General features: G+C 44.7%; 1 protein-coding gene across 1 annotated transcript in view; it reads right to left on the reverse strand.

Moving 5' to 3' along the window:
* GALNT18 (polypeptide N-acetylgalactosaminyltransferase 18) overlaps positions 1-19,555 on the reverse strand; it is a gene marked incomplete at its 5' end in the record, with an annotated part of 66,389 nt that overhangs the window by 20,161 nt on the left and 26,673 nt on the right. The window contains 6 exons of the mRNA XM_009073792.1: positions 1,772-1,867; positions 2,388-2,525; positions 5,044-5,229; positions 14,149-14,263; positions 15,556-15,753; positions 16,670-16,853. Coding sequence (XP_009072040.1) covers positions 1,772-1,867; positions 2,388-2,525; positions 5,044-5,229; positions 14,149-14,263; positions 15,556-15,753; positions 16,670-16,853 — 917 coding nt within the window. The remainder of the gene's footprint in view (positions 1-1,771; positions 1,868-2,387; positions 2,526-5,043; positions 5,230-14,148; positions 14,264-15,555; positions 15,754-16,669; positions 16,854-19,555) is intronic.

A 19,555-nucleotide genomic window follows, 5' to 3' on the forward strand; every position in this document is an offset into this window, starting at 1 on the left:
AGCAATTTACAGAATATGTTTTTAAAAAAGAATGTATTCATGCTTATAACTGTCCTTGCTAGGCAGTTTCACTACATTATCTTCTATTACTTGGGCTCTACTGACCTGAGCAACCAGCTGACTCCAGTGCATGCTCTGAGTTTCCACTCCCAACACCTGCAGGGAGATGCACCTGGAGGCTGTGCATGCTTTGGTGTCTGCACACACACAGTGAGCCTTGTAAACCAGCTAATTGCCAACTTCAGCCCAAAGGCTCAGCAGGTCCTTAGAGAGAAATAGAGTGGCACCACCCAGAGCAGATGTCAGCACAGACTGCCCAACACACACAGGCACCAAACACTGACCCTGAGGACAAACATCAACACCAACCCTGAGTTTCCATGTCACTGAGAACTGTTGAATAGCTGCTGTGCTTCCTTTCACTGCTTCAGAAAAGACTGCCTGGAAATGGTTTTTGTACACATCTCATCCTCAGGGCAGTGAGTTTTCCCCTCTGAAGGGTCAGTCATTGATCCATCAGCAGGTTTGGTCTGTTCTTCTCACCTGACAGTCATGGGAAGGAGCTGCCAGCAGCAGGTGCTGCATGCAGAGCCTTCTGTCAGAGCATTTCCTTGCACAGTCTCAGTCTGTAAAACACTGATGTCTTTTACACACACAATTAACAACACTTCTAAACAAGTATTTCCAGCATACTAGAGGAAAAGCAAATGGCTGCAGCTCTGCTCAAGCAAGAGATGCAACATGTGCAAAGGAAATCTCATAGAAGTATGCTGAAAAATGTTGGTTCTTTCCTTGTTAACACCATAATCCCTAGCACAGAGAAAGTCTACTCCTCTTTTTAAGAAGTTCACTGGTTACTGGGATCTTACCCATCCATGGGCCTTTTTGGATGTTGTTTTCAACATTAGTACCAAAGTTAACTGCATAGTAGTGGGAAGGAGACACAGCATCATAACTAGGAAGGAGCAGAATTTGTCAAGAAAAGTTTCCCGTGTCTCTTTTCCCTCTGTCACTTATTTGCTGCTCTCTCATTTGTACAGAACTTGTGCTGACATTCCAAGGTAGTTCTTTGTCTGGTGAACACTGAACTGTGCTAATTGAAGTGACTTTAGTAGTTCTTTGTCCGGTGAACACTGACTGAACTGTGCTAATTGAAGTGACTTTTGTTGTTGTTGTTTGTCTCTCCACTGCAATTACAATCTCTAACTGAAATCTACAGCCAAGCCTGCAGTGTGCTGCTCTCACAGCCCATGTGCCACCAGAGTTCTGCTGCCCTCCCAGAAGATGAAGAATGATGGCTCTGCCTCTGGGTTCCTTCACAAACACTGAGAAGTAGCTTGGAAACCTCCTGCAGGCAAACAGTGACTCCCAAATCACTGTGTGACAGATGAGCCACAGCCCAAGCAGCGAGTGAACATTGCAGATTTGGGAATGGGACAGCAAATACACCTAGCAAAAATAGATGTTGCTTCAGGTAATGTGTAAATGAACTGTGAGCTAACCTGTGTAAGCATGTGAAATGTTTCAAAATGCAGCTTCACCCATATGACATGCACGGTTAGAGATCAGAAATGAAAGCTTTTATCACCAAATCTGGGTCAGTGCTGAGTCCCACGTTCCTTAAATTCTTCCAAAACGAATAAATAAACTTCCTTGTCAAAGGAGCCTCAATCCACAGCAGAATACTGAGGCACTGCCAGGTAGAAGATGGTTCCTCCTACACAGTGTGCTGAGAGCAGCAGCAATAGCAGAGATGGTTAGACAGACTAACCTGTGGGGTCATTCCATGGCAGAGGTACATGATTGGGATATTATCTGTGTCTGGCCCTTGATCAAGGCACAAATCACTCTTCATGGAATTCTGCAGCTACAATAACCAGAAGAAAAAGAAATCAAGCAAGTTTCACGTGGGAAAAACATGGTTTGATTAGTTTCTTTTCTTTGGAAACACCACATATGTGGAAATGTGCAGAATTAAAAATACATTGCAGCGAAGATTTTGAAGAGAACACACCTGGACTAAGCTGTTCCTTGCAGGTAACCTAACACTCCTGACTGCAGTAATGCTGCACAAGGTTTCAGGCAGGGTAGATTCAAAGAGCCTTCAGACAGAGAAAAAACCTTTCTCTATGCCTTTTTAAAAAATGAAGTCAGAGGAGTCTCAGGTACACACTCTACACAGAGCCTGAATGTTTGGCAGTGCAGCTAACTGAGCAGCTCTTCAGACTCACTCAGAAGAGTCTTCCAGTCGCTGGGAATAATTCAAACCCTCCTTTCTGCTGAGCCCTGGAGCCTCGTGGCCGATTGGGGAGCACCAGCTCCTCTGTGTTACTCCCACTGAGCCAGGCCCAGCAGTGAACCCACTGCAAGGTGAAGCAGGTCCTTACCACCCCATAGGCAACGATGTCCGAGTACATCCTCATCTCTGGGTACACGTTGACGAGATACCAGCGGAAGGTTTTGCACTGCAGCTTCTTCCTCAAGGCCTTTCGCTCCGCAATGTCCCCGATGTCGATGCCAGAGTCCTGCCCAGAGACAGGAGGGGCAGAGGAGTCAGCAGTGACACTTGTGTCAAATCAACACCTCCCTCGCTGCGGTGGGTCCTGACCCACCACAGCTCCAGCTGTGAGGGGAGTCTGTCCCCACAGGCTGAGTGTCTGCACTGGGCCAGGGGCTCTCTCACAGCCTGCTCTGGTGAGGGGAGACACTCCTGACTCTGGCTGTGAGGGGAGTCTGTCCCCTTACTCACTGGGCCAGGGTCTCTCTCACAGCCTGCTCTGGTGCCCAGAGCAGATCACAAAGTCTGAGTTTCATGCAGTTCTTGCATATAAAAATCAATAATTTATCCCATTAAGAACATGTAGCAGGAATTTTTGGAGGGGGCTCTAAGTGCAAATCCATGGCTGCTCCTTGACAGGAAGTAAAATGAGACATTTTGTTCCATTCTGTGCTCTACCACTTCTGCCTCAGAGCAAAACACAGGGTACATAAATTTTCATGGGGAAATCCTACAATCTGTCTACTTAAACAACAGCCTCTTTGGGCCATAAACACCCCAAAGATGTTGTCAGCCACCAGACAGGGTTTTAAAATAGGATTGCAAGCACTGAATTTCCTTAGTCACACATCGAAAAGGTGTCTGTGTAAGTATTGAGTCTTCTGAGCTGCATCCCAAAGCACTGAATTAATGCCAGGCTGCAACAAGTGTATTTTATTGTGGAGCATTTTCTGACTAAAGTACAGTTAAAACTGTGAAACACGTGTGTGTAAGTATTGAGGCTTCTGAGCTGCATCCCAAAGCACTGAATTAATGCCAGGCTGCAACAAGTGTATTTTATTGTGGAGCATTTTCTGACTAAAGTACAGTTAAAACTGTGTTAGTATTACTTGATAAGTTTCCATTTAACAACTAATAGTAACAGCAACTTCTCTTTGATTCTTTCAGAATTTGATTTCGAATCTCAAGTTTGCACAAGATTAAGCACCACCAGCATCACATCTGGATGAATGTTAAGCAAATGTGTATAATCCTGTATATCCTGATTAGCATAAGGAATTTCTGGGTTTTGTATTAATGCTGTATTTGCAAGTCAAAACATTAAAACTTGGATCAATCAGTGAAGATAACCACTCTTCAAGAAGAAAGCTCACAATAAAAAAACAACTGAAATTGAAATCTATCATGTTAATCACAAATAAAATTCATTTGGAATTGTTTTGACATAAAAGAAGTCACAGTGTCCAGGCCAGAGATGCCTGTCTTGTGGCATGGGCTGCAGTGCAGCTGCTCAGAACGTGCAGCCTGGAGTCTGTCAGCGTGGACCAACTCACACAGAGCTCCTTGGACTAGACCAGATGACACTGGGTGTTTTTCCTGTGCTTTCATGGTACATTATGTGGCTAATGCTGCACCCTGAAAATAGGACAATGACTTCCCCACTTTGCCAATGTTATCCAGTTTTAATCATGAGAGATGAAAGAAGCTATTGAAAACAGCGGAACCAAAATCAGCATTTATTGTATCTACCTGGACTTTTGTTTCTAACCTTCTTCTTTGTATTCATCTCAAGGAGAAGTATAGAATTTAATTTCTCGAAACACATTGAACCAAAACCAGTTTCTCTGAGCAGCTGCAAAATCAATCATATAGACTTTACAGAAATTGTATTAAAGAAAAACTAAACTGCCCTTTAATTTATTATGTCTAGACTATTTGCTTTGGCTGTAAGGATGAGAACTGCACTCTAAGTTAGACTCCAAATTTAACTGGAGCCAAGGTTTCCAGCCTCTAGGTGGAAACAACCTGTTGTACATGGATCCCAAAAGTTTTCCAGAATAGGCACAGTCACCTTTCTCCAAGCCCTACAGCTCTTAGGTGTTCCTAGACTAAATACCATTGACTACAGAAACCAAGAACAGCTAGAACTGGATGTCAAACTGAGGTTAGCTGTCTGATGTTACCTTTCCCATGCAATGGACCAACCAGTGCACATCTATGGAAAAGAAACCAGAACAGGCAGCCCAAAGGGGAGCTCAGCTAGATCCTGCAGTATGTTGTGACACCCACCCTGACCCTGCTGTGAAATCACTCACTCATACACCCCACGCTCACATCAATGATGTGGACACCCCTTGCCCCTTGGCAGAACTCTCCTCACAAATCTGGTGGCATTATAGCTCTCTGTGATGGCAAACAGGAGACAAATTCAAAAGAAGATGTGTAATGTAGATCTGATGGTTCTTTTTCTCTACATTTCTGCAGCTACTAGATCGAAATGCCCATCAAAAGCCATCAGTAAGGGTGGTGAACTTAACAAGAAATTAATTTTTAAGGAACCTAAACCCAAAGAAATTATTCTAGAATAAGACACACCTACATATACCTGTTTATATGCAGGTGTGTATGTATAGGCATATCTCATGTCTGTAGGTGAGACAAATACATACAGGTGTGCAAAGAAAATGTTAGCAGAAAATCAAAGCTCAGGGTAGGAACCAAACCCAAAAAGCTACAGCTTGCCAACCCTGGTCTTTGTGGCTCACCTCCTGGGGTATGTTCCATGCCATATAGACGTGGCTCTTAAACTCATCCATCCAGACCTCAGCCACCCTCAGTGCGTTTCTCCGGACGTGAGCAGTTAGATCCTCTGTGTATGGCTTGTGTGCCCTTTCAATGTGGGCAACCCTGGAGCAAGGCAGCACTTCAACACTGCCTCCACACTGCCAGACCTGGGAGGAAAAAAAGGACATTCTGCTTGTGAGAGCTCCCCACAGCACTGCTGGCCTCTAGTAAATACACTGAAATGGGTTTGTTTCTTTGCTTGTCACTGCTACAGAGGAGAAGAGCTACTCGAGACTTGTTTGACTGCACAGAGGGTTTTTCAGACAGTTGTGAGAGGAGAGAGTTATTACCTTGCCCTACCATGAGTTATTACTACTACTGAACCCTACCACAGAATTTCTGCATTCCCAGTAGTCCCTCATTGCAATCTTCCCAGATCAATGTAGCTACTCTCAAGATAATTAATGAAACTATTTACAGGGCATTCCAAACAACAGTGCCTGGTTCAAGCCTGAATGCCCTGCAGGCACCTCCCTAAGGCTGTGCACACACCCCCAGGATCCTGAGCCAGGCAGCCTGTCCCAGCAGGGCACTGAGCCAGCCAACTTCTCAAGAACACTGAAGTTTCAGATTTGAGTAAGATGAGGAATATAAATTCACCTTATGCTTTGCTTTAAGCATAGCTCAGAAAGGAGCAGGTCTGTTTCTTTCAAGGCCTGACGAAGATGGAGACAGCCTAATGAAAATGCTGTATGAACAATTTCAGACACTGCTTCCATAAAACACGTGGAATGCAGGTTTCTGTATGTGCTCAGGAGTTTCAGTGTTGCCACTACCACAGCTGAGCTAATGCCCATGACATTAATTGCAAGTATTGTGTTCATTTCTCATTTTCCCTTTCTGGTTTCAACAAAAGACAAACACTTGGCAGACTTAAGAGTTGGTGAAGTAGCTGAATTGCTTTAGACAGAAGCTCTTTGGTGTACCCTGTGCTCTGTAAGCTTCCTAACAAGATCAGGGCAGCCCATTCTCAATGGCTGAGTGACACCCCAGGTATCCTCAGACTGTTTGATCCTGCTGGAGCAGGTGTAGTCACTGAGAAGTGACAGAGTTTGCCTTGTGACACTGCCAGCAGATTCCTGAGGGTTTGTAGCTCATACTGAGAGAGCACAGAGTGGGAGTGAGGGTGCTCCCTCCTGTGCAGCTCATCCAGGAGAGGAAACTCTGCTCTCCCTCCTAGTGGCCAGGGATGTGGGTTGGCAGAACATCCTGTTCTGGAGCTGATGTCAGGCCCCTCCAGTCTGTCCATCCTATAGGCATATGCTCTACTAAGGAGGCACTTTGTTCAGTCATTCATTTTATATATTTAGACATCTGGCTCGAACGCAGCGTTTAGGCATTTGGCAGCTCCTGAGACCAGAAAATGTGGCACGAATTCAGAATGTTTACAAAGCTTTTCCTGAACTGGTGCCTAATTGCATTCAGCATATGCTGGGAGAAGAGCTAGAGCCTTGGTTTTCAGAGCTCTGTGGGAAATGAGCTCTCCCATGAACCTGCTGCACAGTTGGGGAGGGAGCTGAAAACACTCAGCATGTCTCTGTGTCCAGAGCTTGGAAAACCATAAGAGCCCATAAACACAACCATCACCAACATCAGGGCAAATCTGGGATGATCATATATATTTTAAAATAAATGTGCAATCAATCTGACACAAGAATAAATATCAGGAAACAACACTTGTGTCCTGTCTTTCTCAGGGTCGTATCAAGTGGCCAATCCAGTTTAATGATCTAACAAAATCAACTGTTTGTCAAACATTTCATTATAAATGGTCCAGCTACATCTCATAACAAAGGCTGAACAAGCAGTGCCATCAGGCTGAGCTCACACAGGCCATGCCACTTCTCAGCACTAGGAAAATACAAGCAAAGCCTTTTAGTGTGACCTGTTCTTCATCTAACAGAATTCCTGTAGACAAGAGATTGTCTTTGCAGCTAAGAAACAGGAACAGCAATTGAAGGGTTTGTTGCTCACAACTTCACACCTCTCCCCAGTGAATTTTGCAGCTATGTTTTTGCTGTCATTAGCAATCTTTAGGCAGGTTCCATCCATACTGAACAGCACCTTTCTAGTCCTCCAGCACTGCTATTTTATGTGATGGCTATAAATAAATACAAACATTTAAAATTTTCCAAATTATCCCCCATTCCTCTAGCAGCAAGTTTAAAGATAAAAGAGCTTCAAAGGCTTTTTTTAACCACATGGAATGGTTTGAAGGAAAGTGTTGTATCTCTGAGCAAACTGTGGCTGCAATCAGGAATACCTGAGGACTAACCTGCTTGTACAACTGCAAGGAAAAACCTGATGAATTTCCCACACTATGGGTAAATTCAGCTGTTTCCTGATGCTGGTGAAGATGTTTCACCTATGGTGGGCAAGAGGTGGAAATTGCTAGCCATAGCCTCAATTTCCTGCCAAGTCTCTAAGTGCACACATGCACTTGTGAAAAATAGCATGTGCTTTCACCACTGTGACACAACAAATAGCAACTCACATTTCATGCTGTAAAAGCATCAACTGCAAAACTGTACTAATGGGTCTCAGACTTTGCCTTAAGGTAAAGACCTTATAAAGTTCTGATGTGTGCAGGACTGTCTGTCTTTGTGAGTACTTCATATGATTGCTGGAGCCACAGCAAGGCAGAAAGTCTGCTTTGCTTTGGAGGAATTTCTTGAGGTTCCTTTTGAGGCTCCTTCCAAAGGGCTCTTTATTCCTGAATTTCCTGAGGAGGTTCATAGAGTTGGTATAGCCCCAAGAAGGGCTTAGAGGGATTCCTCTTCTTGAAAGGGTTCCTTGTTCCTTCATCACTAGCAAAAAGCAGCAAAATTCCATAAAAAAATTCAAGGTCTAGAGGGACAGTTGCAGTGCCAAGGCTAACACAAAGCTGAAAGACTAAAACCAGCAAAGCCTATGACCTAAACTAAGTAAAGCAAGTGAGAGATGATAGGAACACTCAATGAATACAGGGAATCTACCGGAGAGGAGGGAGGAACTAAAACCCAGGAGGGGAATCTCCCTCTTAAATCTTCAGTTGTTATGGTTCTGTGGAGAATTTGTCCAAGCTCTAAGCACTTCGCGCTGTTCATTTACTGAAGTTTCACTGGCACAGAGCTGGAACTGTGGCCCCAGATCTGTGTGAACTGATGTTCACCAAGGTTAGAGCAACCACAGAGCAAACAGAACATGCTGCTGCTGTTGGGAGAGGCAGGAAAGCAGCAGTGTGTGAACACACCGAGAGGACACAGACGGTGGAATCGCTGTGACCCCTGTGCCCACACTGGGCACACAGAGGGACAGACAGGGGCAGGACACCCCCAGTGATGTGCAGAGGTGTGAGCCTGACCCCCCAGGCCCCCAGCCCAGCGAGGCACAGCTGACAGCCCCTGACAGCCCCAGAGCACAGACAGACCTTGCACAGCCGAACCGACCTGGCTACAGCCTCCTGCAGCAGAGCCCGTGCACATCTGGCACTCCTGTTCCACTAGGCAAAGGTATCCACTTCTGTCAGCTTCATTTGCAAATCCACATCCTTTACTAAATCCTTTCCAGCTTCATTTAAACCTATTTGAATTTGCATAGTTAATCGAGACAGTCGCAGCTCTGACGCTGATCCCTCTGAATGTTTAAACGTCATTATAAAATGATAGAACACTTCTCCATTACAAGTGTTTCTCTTTAGCTCTTTTATCACTGAGTGTTCTCTGCATGTCACAGAACCTTAATCTAATAAAACCCACACCCTACATGATGCTGAGCAGTTTATTCGTGTGCTGTGTTCATTCATTTCACACAGATCCTGCAGTTTCTCCCAGAGCTGATGTGACCTTGTCTGAAACTATCATTTCATTTCCACTGCAAACAAAACCTCCTAATGATTAAGTGATTTCTCAAAAAGCTGCAGCAATTTCTACCTTCTGTGAAGTTTGCAAACAACAGAATTACAAGAACTCATTAAAGATGCCCTCAAGGTAAAAAAATAGTCAGCGTGAATTAATTACTTCTGTGGGTACAAACTAATAGTCACCAGTATTTAAAAAAGTATATTTTGGGCAAGAGTTTAATATAAAAACTATTTGTGAATCTCATTAACCTTTGTCATTACCATTAATGGGCTGCTGATAACTAGTAATGAGCTTGATGCTTTGCAGGCAAGTATGAACAAACTAGGTTTATTCCATACCATGATCATTTTAAGTCTGCATTTTTATTTTTGTGCCCTGGCAGGTGACTGCAGTGAGGACAGAGAGAGTGGTCAGGGACCACTGAAACCAGTGCTCACATTTCCACTCACAGTCAGTGTGTTTCTGACTGTGTCCTGGAAGCTTTTGGGCTGTCGTGTACACCTGGTGTCTCTGTCTGTAGACCTTAATCTTTGTCTAAGGTCAGAGCTCCACTGAAATCAGATAATCTTCACTACATAACTGGAGTATTGACAATAAGCACCGGTGGATTTGGTCACTTTCCAGTTCAGCAAGAAGCCAAGCACTGCTTTGCTTATCCCACTGGTCTCAAGTATCTTCCTCTCACTGAAGTCTGTCCAAAGAGCAGAGCTAAGCACAGAGGCCTGGCCTGAGCCACAGAAACCAGGATTACCATTACAGTGTAAGTGGAGAGGAGGAGAAAGCAAACACAGTGCTAATGGGCTGGAAAAGAGGATCCTGTCACTGGTGTGTGGCCCTGCAGAGAGGGAACCAGGGACACATTGCAGGAGGTGACTGCCTGCAGAGACACTGTATCCTCAAAGAAACAGAGACTGGAGAGAGACACCCTTAAAATTACCTCCTCTGTCTTACTGAACCCCTGGGAGGGTTCTGAAGACTGGTCTACTTATCATCAAGCCTGTCAGACTTCCAGGTGAAGTCTGTGAGAATTGTTTTTCCCCTAACCAGACTGGGATCTGAATGTGAAGCTGTAAGCAACCAAAAAACCACCCACAATCAAGAGATTTCTGAAAAGGAAAATAAAAGGCTAACAACTAGAGCTGCTCTTCATTTTTAAAATGTAAATTACCCATTAGATCTAACTTCTGAAGTCATCATTAATTGCCTCATAGTCCTCATTTTACATTAATTGTGCCTTTTTAAAACACTCATTGAAAAAGTAATACCTGTAAAGATTCTTCCCATATTAAATTGTCATTACTTCCCTTCCTCTTTTAGCTAATTGCTTCATGATGTACTTTTAAAATTGTTTTGTGCTGCAGGGACTAATTCTGCATGTATCTGAATGTATGAGCAGTGCAACTTGTGCAGTGTATTGTTGAACTCTGTGTGGTGTTTTCCTGGTTCACAGTTGCAGAACTGTTCTCTGTGTCCCGTGCAGGTAACATCCTTGCAGGGCACTGAGGCTCTCCCAGCTCTCTTTCAAACGTGGCTCTCTCTCTGCCAGGCACAGCAGTGGCCAAGTTTAGTCCTGGATAGGAAGCAAAAGAAATCACTTCATCTTAAAAGGCACAAAACAGGAAAATGAGTGATGGGATCACCACTGGTTTAGTACTCATGGAACCACTTGCTGAGCTGCCCCTTTTTTGTTTTTACCTTTCTCTCCCTTACCACAGCTCTACTTAGCTTGATCAGTCTTGTTAATCTTGCACTGTTAATAAAGGCCAATAGTGCACTAATTAATTTGCATCTCACCTGAGTCCACAGATTTGTAAGTGTGTATTGACTTGAACTGGTTTAGTTCTTTTCGTACCACTATAAACAATTATTTCCCCTCATAAAACATCAAGATACCTATCTTACTTCCCATCTGGTAATGTGGAACCACACAGGCACAGGCAGTGAAAAAACAGTTGTGAAAAATCTCCAAGTGCCTCATTGCCTTTCCTTGTGGGGTGTAGTGATGCCACACATTAGTTGGTGCTCTAACAGTAATTTCCTTTCCTGTGGGAGCAGCTAATAAAATGTTCTCTCCCCAGAAACAGCAAAACCACAGAACTGATTCCCTGCTAACACTGTCTGTGTGTATAATTACACATGCTGCAGCTCCAGGTTACCTGCTGAGGCATTCATGGGCAAAAAGGGGGGAAACAATTATTCTGCTGTAGGAATGACTCCAAACGAGGAGGAGGAATTTCTCACAGAAAGGGTGATTAAATATTGGAAGGGGCTGCCCAGGGAAGCTGTGGAGTCACTGTCCCTGGAGTGTTTAAGGAGGTGACACTTAGTGCCATGTCTCGGTGACCTGGTGGTGTTCATCAATCTCTGGACTCCGTCTTGGAGGTCTTTTCAACCTAATTGATTCTGTGGTTCTGTGAAGACCAGAACAAGCCACAAAAGGCCAGTTTCTGCTGATGACTGGCACCTTTGGAGGCATGACAAGTCATTATTTTATTCTCAACAGAACCTTTTTTACTTTTACCTGTTTGAATTACAACCCTGTAAGTAGATAATTTTAGTCTGTGTCATCTTGGGATTCAGATTGTTAACACAGTGAGGTACTTTGCAAAACAAGATTAGCCTTAGGAATAATTCTGTCTGTGCTGAGAAGCCACAGCTGGTTACACAGGGTGCTAGGCAGGTGCTTGTGCCACACTAGCACTCTCAGGGAATTCTTTTTGTCGTTGTGAACGTGTGGGCTGGGAAGTGCATTAGCTACATCTTGTAAGAAGTAGCATTTGGTCAATCTTCACAAATTTTTCTTGCAGAATTCGGCCTGGAAATAGTCTCTTCTTAATTCACAAAATGGATAAAAGTAAAATGGGCTTCTATTTAAAGCTTTCGTGCAAAGATAAAGAGAAATCGTTATCTTAAAAAGCAGTGTTTAAATGTTCTCTCAAAGTAACAACTAAGAATAATCCTATTATTATCATACCATACCTTAGCATGGTAGGACCATGTGCTGCTTAGCATGTTTAAGATAAACAGGTAGCTCAAATGAACTTAATGCCTGATGCTATTTGTGCAGTCAAAAGGAAACTCTTCTGCTCCTGTAGATGTTTGCTCTCACAGGCTTATGCATAAAATTTCCCTAGCAGGTCCCTTTGGGTACACAGTGTGTGCTGCTCAGTATTCTGCAGGACAATATTTAACACCCAGCAGAAGCCTGGATGGATCTAGACACTTCCCAAAGAAGGGAGAATGGCAACCAAGTGTGAAGCACAGTGAGCAACACGTACCCATGGGCTGGGGGGCCCCGTTTGGAAACGGGCACCAACGCTCTGATGGTAATGTAGTTTTTGCAGAACAATTACTGTTTTCATTAAGTGATTCGTCACAGCCCTCGCAGCTCTCTAGAGATGGTTGGTGCTGCAGACACAGAACAGGGACAGACCATCTGCCTGAAATCACCTGCTGACTACAGTTCAGCTCCTCCTGGAGGGAGTGGCAGGGAGGCCCTGGGAGCTGCACCTGAATGCTGGGGCTGACACCACAACATGGCAAAGGTTTGAGACACCCCCCAAGTCCCCAGACCCAGTGTGTGGCCCCAGGTGGCTGAGGGAGGAGCTTTCTTTGCAAGCTCAACATCTGTAGAAACACTGCTGTGCTTCCCTGAAGCTTGAACACTGCACCACACATTGATATCCCTCCTCGTATTGTCTGGGATACGCTGAGAATTGTGAGAGGGGTTGGTAAGAAACTGCTGCAAACTCTGTTCATTACAGCTCAGTAATTTGTTTTCATATAGCCAAGAACACAGACCCAAGCCAGGCTAAAGTCAGATAAGGCAGAACACATTGTGCTACTTGCACACTACAATCTGCTAGAGATGGAGCAGTTTATGTAGGTCAGGCACTGCTTCCCTGGAGACAGGAGGAACCACAGGGAAATCCGAGCGGTGTCAGGCCTGGTGCCAGTGATCCAGCCTGCTCCACAGCTTCAATTAGGCAGAGATTTGTGTCTCTGGTCTTGTCTATAGACATGCTCTTCCCAATCAGCTCCTGCAGGGCTAGGTATAGCAGACTGGGCAGCAAACAGCTCCTGATGCAAACCCAGAGAAAACTCCTTGCGCTCACAAGGAGACAATAGCTTTGTCAGTTGAAAAAAAGAGCAGAAAAATCAAAGTGACACTAGTTTTCAACTTGGTGCAACACTGAGCTGCAAGATAAGGTTCTGGGCACAGAAGGCAGCTCTCTGGCCCTCACATCAAGGAGGATGGGGTTACTAACAGAACAGCCTTGCATTTCTCTCTCCTTAGCAATGTGCTCTAATGGAACTGAAAGGAGCCCTGAGCCTCACTCTTGCTGAAACAAGACATCATCTCTTACAGGCAGAAACCAGAAGTAAAGATGACTATTTTTTGCTGTATCTTGCAGGCTCAGAGAATTCTATACTCTTGCTTTTATTCTGGCAACTAGAAAAGCACAAAATACAATGTTAGCTTCCACTGGGGTTCAGATTTTGATTCTATAACACACACCACACTTTTTTTCATTGCCACCTATCCATCCAAGTGTTCCCCTTGTATCAAAACCCTGAGAGGCTCTCAAACAGAACAGCACTGTATTTCCAGAATGGTATTTAGCTGTGAAGGGATGTAGAAAGGACACAAATCACACACAATACTGCCTGTCATAAAGAGAGGAGAGTGTGTGATGGAAGAAGAAAACCTGTGCACTTTTGCCCTTTCTGAATACCTTAACTCACGTCCCCCTGGAAGGAGTGTAAAGGCCTCTATGTTCCACTTTGCTCCATAATTTCTCTAGTTTAAATAAACCAAGTCATCTAGAAAGGATTTTCCCATCACACCTATGAAAAACTCTCCTCCTTACCAAGTCTGGGATCACAGGTGAGCAGGGTGGTTTAGGCATCATCTCTGCAAAATTCTAGAACTGTTACCTGAACGCAAGAATAATCCTAAAATCCGTATTTCTACCCTTGCCCCAGATTAAGTTCTTTCAAAATATATAGGAGCTTTTTCTCTTTTTTCCTGCCCCTCCCTCCTCAGTGACTACAGTTCATACTGTTGCTGAGCTGTGGATCTCCTTTGTATGCCACCACCCACATGTTTTTGAGGGGTTTGCAATAAGCAGCAAGCTGTATTTTCAATGTTAACCACCAGTGCTGGCTGATTATGTTCCTTACCCTGATTCCGAGCTCCACGTTCTCTCCTCCATATACTTCCATGCCTTCATCCAGCAATCCAATCTCTTGGAAATATTCTCTGTCTACTATGAAGCATCCAATCAATGCAGGACTTCTGGAAGAATAAACCAGCATCGGCCAAAATTAGCAGATTGAGTATGAACAACTTTATCATTCACACATAGATTACATTTCCAATCACTGGATAAAATGGTGTCTCAAAACAGATCCTTAGGGAGGTGTTTCTCAAACAGATTTATTCAGCTTTGTTTTAAGTATCTAATCTAACCCTGCCCTCTTTCAGTGTAAAGCCATTTCCCCTTGTCACAAGTCCCTCTCCAGCTCTCAGCTCTCTTGCAACTCTCCTTAGGTGCTGGAAGTCAATCTCCCTGCAGCCTTGTCTCCTCCAGGCTGAACCAAGCCCAGCTCTCCCAGCCTGTCTTCACTGGAATATTTTCATAGTGTTAACAGCGTTCATGGACACTGATCACCATTTCTAATGATGTGGAAATTATAACTCCCTTTTACATATGTCTGTGTCAAGCCTGTTTATTTTGATCTCCTGCTTTCCAGTCGTAGGTGCTGTTCCTGGGCCCTGGGTCAGTGCAGTTCAGAGTGTTTAAGCTGACAGCTCCTGAGAAAAGTGCCTGCCTGAAAGGGCAGAACTACTGGATGAAAACTCCTGCTTACACTAACTGCATGGAAACTGAGTGGCAGTGCTGGGCCCCTCATCCTGACACTGCTCTCTGAGGTCCTGCTGTGCAGCTGGTGCAAACACTCCACACTTGGTTTCTGCAGGAGCTGCAGTGCTGGCTGCTGCCTGTGGCCTCCTTGCTGTGAGGGCATGTCTACCAGAACGGCCCAGAGCCTCAGCAGAGGTGCTGAGTGGGCTCAGAGGCAACTACTCCCCTCCCTGAGGTAACAGGATTGCTCTGTACCAGCCTAACAACACTCCAGACATGGCAAAGCAGAGTTAGGTTGTCCCAGGGAAAGGATCTAATGCAGTCTGTGCTCACACACTGTCAGTGAACAAACACTAATTCCTAGGACACAGCACAGATGAAAAACTATGTGGTAGCATCATGAAGAGTACAACTGTTAGATCAGTGCTGTGTATATAATGAATTTGTAAAAACAAGTCTCTTTCTGGCCCACTAGCACTAAATTAGCACACAAGACTTTTGGAGGAAGCAGTGCTGCTGAGCATTTCCATCTCCCACACCTGCCTCCTTTGGCAGGAAACCTATTGAAAGAGAAGCTTTCTGGGTGACTGTGAGCTGAAGAGGACAGCTCAAGAGCATCTGCAGTCAGTAAAACCTGTTACAGAGCTGAGACCAGTCCCCATCTGTCTGTCAGACCTCAGTGAGCACTGCAGCACACACTGACACAGGTCACTGCTCACCTCACCTTATTGGAGCAGTTGTGTTCTCCAGTTTCCACCATGACTGGGGAGGGTTCAGGTATCGGCACCACAGCTCCCAGTCAAACCCCTGTGCTGAGAGAGGATACTCCTCGATTTCAAAATTGTCATACTTAATGTTATCAAACGAAGGACAAATTACTCTTTTTCTGTTTTCTTTTATCCTAGCGAGCACTGGTTCAGCCCTAAAAAACAAAAATTAAAAAATCAAGTGTTAGGAATACGTCAGTAAAAGCATAGCACTGATGGAAATCCTAGAATAGTTTGGGTTGGAAAGGACCTTTAGAGATCATCTAGTCCACTCACCAAATCAAGAGCAACTTATTCTATGTATTTCAGAAGAGGCAAAGTCTAAAGCTGTTACCCATTCAGAGCTTCCTTTGCCTTGAGATGTAGTTTTGACCATGCAGGATCTGCCCCAAAATAACCCAGTGCAGTTATTTTCTCTAGCCTGCCCCATTGCTGGCCTTGGTGTTAGGCAGTGGATGGAAGAAATGAGTATCTGCATATCACAGGGCACTTATACCCCTGCTACCAAATACCAATGACTTCAGGCTCTCATAATATCATCAAGGGCATCAAGATCAGAGTTAGGAATAGATCTATCCTAGGGACAGAAGATTCTGCCTATTTACCATCATTTTTACTCAAGAAGCACCAGAGATACTAAATCCAGACCGAACAAGTTGTAACACATTATTTTAGTTACATCTGCTTTTGCACAGATCAGTGCCAAAACACTTCTTTGTTTACACTGCAGAAGATAAAAGAAACACAACACTTTCAAAGAAAAGAAGGTAACTTTGCCCTCATGGGCAAAGGGTGACATTTTCGGAGGGGGTTTTCAACGTGCAGTTTTCCCCTGTCGTTTAAATACGCTGTAATTAGATCATCAAATCACTCAGACCATAAAAGTGGATCTAGATCAAGTTACACAGCACAAACTCGTTTTTCACACTTGTGTCCATAACTGTGTCTGAATCTCCACGGAGAAGATCAGCATGCTAACTCACCCTCTGTGTGCAAGGGACATGCCATTCAAGCAATTATAAGCAGAGTGGAAAAGGAGCCTTGCCCAGAGAAACTCCAGGAGACACATACCATCCCACATTGAACTCCACGTGGGCATCGAAGAGAGCGACCACGGGCGCCGTGGCTGCTCTCCAGCCGCTCACGCGGGAGCGGATCAGCCCCTCCTGCCTGCTGTGCCGAACCACCTTGATGAAACCAGGTCTGTGTGCATTCACCTCCTCAACATACTGCTGCAGCTTCTCCTTCAGCTCCTCTGTGCAAAGGAAAGGGTTAGATGTTAACAACAAGGATCAGCTCCACAGGATGTACAAGTCAGTTCTTTCAGCAAAACAGGAGTAGTCTCCACACAGCCACTAAGAACTCTGGAAGAGACTGTCAAAAGAAGGCAAATGAAAAGCAGAAGGACCATAAATTATACAGCAACACAGAAAATTTCAGAGGTAGTGTTCAGCCTGCATGACTGACATCAGAATCCTGGCACTGTTTAAGATAAGCAAACCACAAAATAAACTGCTATGTATGTTATGGTACTGTAACAACAAACAAGATAACTATCTTATACGTCCAGAAAGAATGTGCTCAGGTATTGCCAAGGAACCTTCTTACCTTATCTACAATGCTAAACTGGTACCATCCAACCTGCATTAAGAGCTCAGCTCTGCCTAGTCCTTTCTGTGAAATCTGGAGCCACTTAACTTCTCCATAATCAATTCCCCCTCTGCAAGGTTAAGAGCTCAGCTCTGCCTCTGTGAAATCTGGAGCCACTTAACCTCTCCATAATCAATTCCCCCTCTGCAAGATGGGAGCACCACACTTCCTTCTTCTTTTCCGGTCCATTTAGGATTTAAACACTAGAGATTGTTCTTTCCTCTGCATTTGGCCTAAACCCCTGGGGCAGGGGGCAGAGGGGAGGCTGTTGTTTTTTTAAACCTAACCCATGAGACTCTCTCTTCTATTTACAGCACATTAGCAGTGCAATCTGCTCCTGGCTACACACCAGGGCACATCTCTGCACTGAGCACAGGTGGCTTCTCAAATGGTCAGCCAACCACTCTGGGAACTGGTCACCTCAAACACATCTGGACAACGTGCACACCCAAATGGTTAATGCAACTGAAAATTAACAGCAAGCTTTATAATCACATTACAGCCCTGGAAAGGAGGTGATGTGTCCTCTCTTAAGCTGACAAAGGTGAGCAGAGCTGTTTCACAAAGGGTCATCTCACCTAACGACTGTTAGAACCCACATCAACTCAGGGACCTATTTCTCTGAGGATATGGAGGAAAGGACAGGGTGGTCAAGTACAGAGTCCTTATATTCCTCCCTCTCTGCAAGGACTCCCAGAGAGGCACCAGGAGTGATGCCTGTGCAGCTGCTTCCACTGGCACTGGAGGACACAAGTGCCACATACCTCTGAGCAAACAAACTCCACAGGGAAGGGAAAGAACACCAAAGAAAAGTGCTGACACTGACAGTTTTTCATACAAACAAGAATTAAAAAGAAACAGTCTGCTGAGCATGTCCAGCACAGTACTGAACTGCAGCAATATTTTAGGAATTGATTGGGTATACTCCTAGAATTTTCCACATTATATTGCCAATATCTATTCAATTTGTTTGTCTATGACTGTATTGCCTGGAACAAACAATGTGAGCCACTCACAGCATAGAGCACTATTCTACTTGGTATTAGATTTGCTGCTCAGTGATCAATACATTTTTTCTCCCTTATGAAGTCGGAAAAACATTTGTTTCTATCACGCTTGAGCCAAGCCACATGTTCTTATTGTTCATCACACACAGAGATCTGGAGCAAGCACAAAACTACCAAACCAACCACTAGCAAACAGCACTTTAAATTCAAAAGAAGATAGTTATGTTACTGAAATTGCACCCACCTAAAAACAGTGCAAAGCAGTTCTCTATTCCCCACACGTGCTGTTGTGGGGGGTGAATATCAAAACATGCAGATCAAAGCTTTCCTCAGTGAAAGTGGCTGCTCACAGCTTTGCCATACCAGGAAGCTTTGTTTGCCACAACAAGGCAGCATCAGCGCTGAGTCTCAGCTCTGGGAAGGGAAAGCAGGCTCTGATCAGGGACTCAGCAATCAGAGCCCTTGACAGAGTCACTGTTCCCTCAATCACTCCATTTTTAGCAAGTGTGCTATTCTGACTCCTCTCAGACACTGCTCCTAATGGGGACTGACTGTACAGGCTTGAGCAAACACAAACCCCTTTTCACAGCAAGGTGTAGGATGGAAACAGGTGGAAATGAAACAGAACCCAAATCTTGGCTTGCTATCAGCTGCACACTACAGTGGCAGCATTTCCTAGGCAGCACACACTTCTGATTTTCAGGCTGCACTGCAGCTTTTTGAAAACGAAGGGAATGGCCTGAGAGTCTCAGAGGGACCTTGGAGCCTCACCAGTCAGCGTGGAGGAGTCTTCCCCTGCACTTCAGCCTCAGCTGGTGGAGAAAGTGCTGCATTTTGTCTAGTCCTCCACGCTGGGCCACAGGCAGTGACTTTGTGCACAGGACACAGAGCAGCCAGGGCCTTATTTAGAACAGATCAGCCTTGCCCTGCACAGGCAGAGTGCTGAGCAGAGCACCATGTGCAGCCTTTGTCTTACAAAGCCCACTGGGCAGACCCTCCCAGCAGACAAGATAAGGCTGCTGAAAAAATTTATCATTTTCACTCAGCCATAGGACAGAGCAGACATGCAAATGAAGCTTAAAGTGTCACTATTTTGGTAAGAACTTTAAAGATGCCCTAGCAAAATACTTGAGTTGGGGTTTTTTTCACATGCATTCCATGTTTTCCTGAGTTTTACATGAGAACTCTGAGGTCAATGGTATTTGACAGTTTTAGAGCACCCTGCCCAGCTGGACTGAGTGATGGGACTCTCCCCCCAGAACTAATCATACACTTTGTGATGGCACTGATGGACTTCAGC

The sequence above is a fragment of the Acanthisitta chloris genome, unplaced genomic scaffold (genome assembly GCF_000695815.1).
Source record: "Acanthisitta chloris isolate BGI_N310 unplaced genomic scaffold, ASM69581v1 scaffold1414, whole genome shotgun sequence".
In the NCBI taxonomy this organism is placed as follows: domain Eukaryota; kingdom Metazoa; phylum Chordata; class Aves; order Passeriformes; family Acanthisittidae; genus Acanthisitta; species Acanthisitta chloris.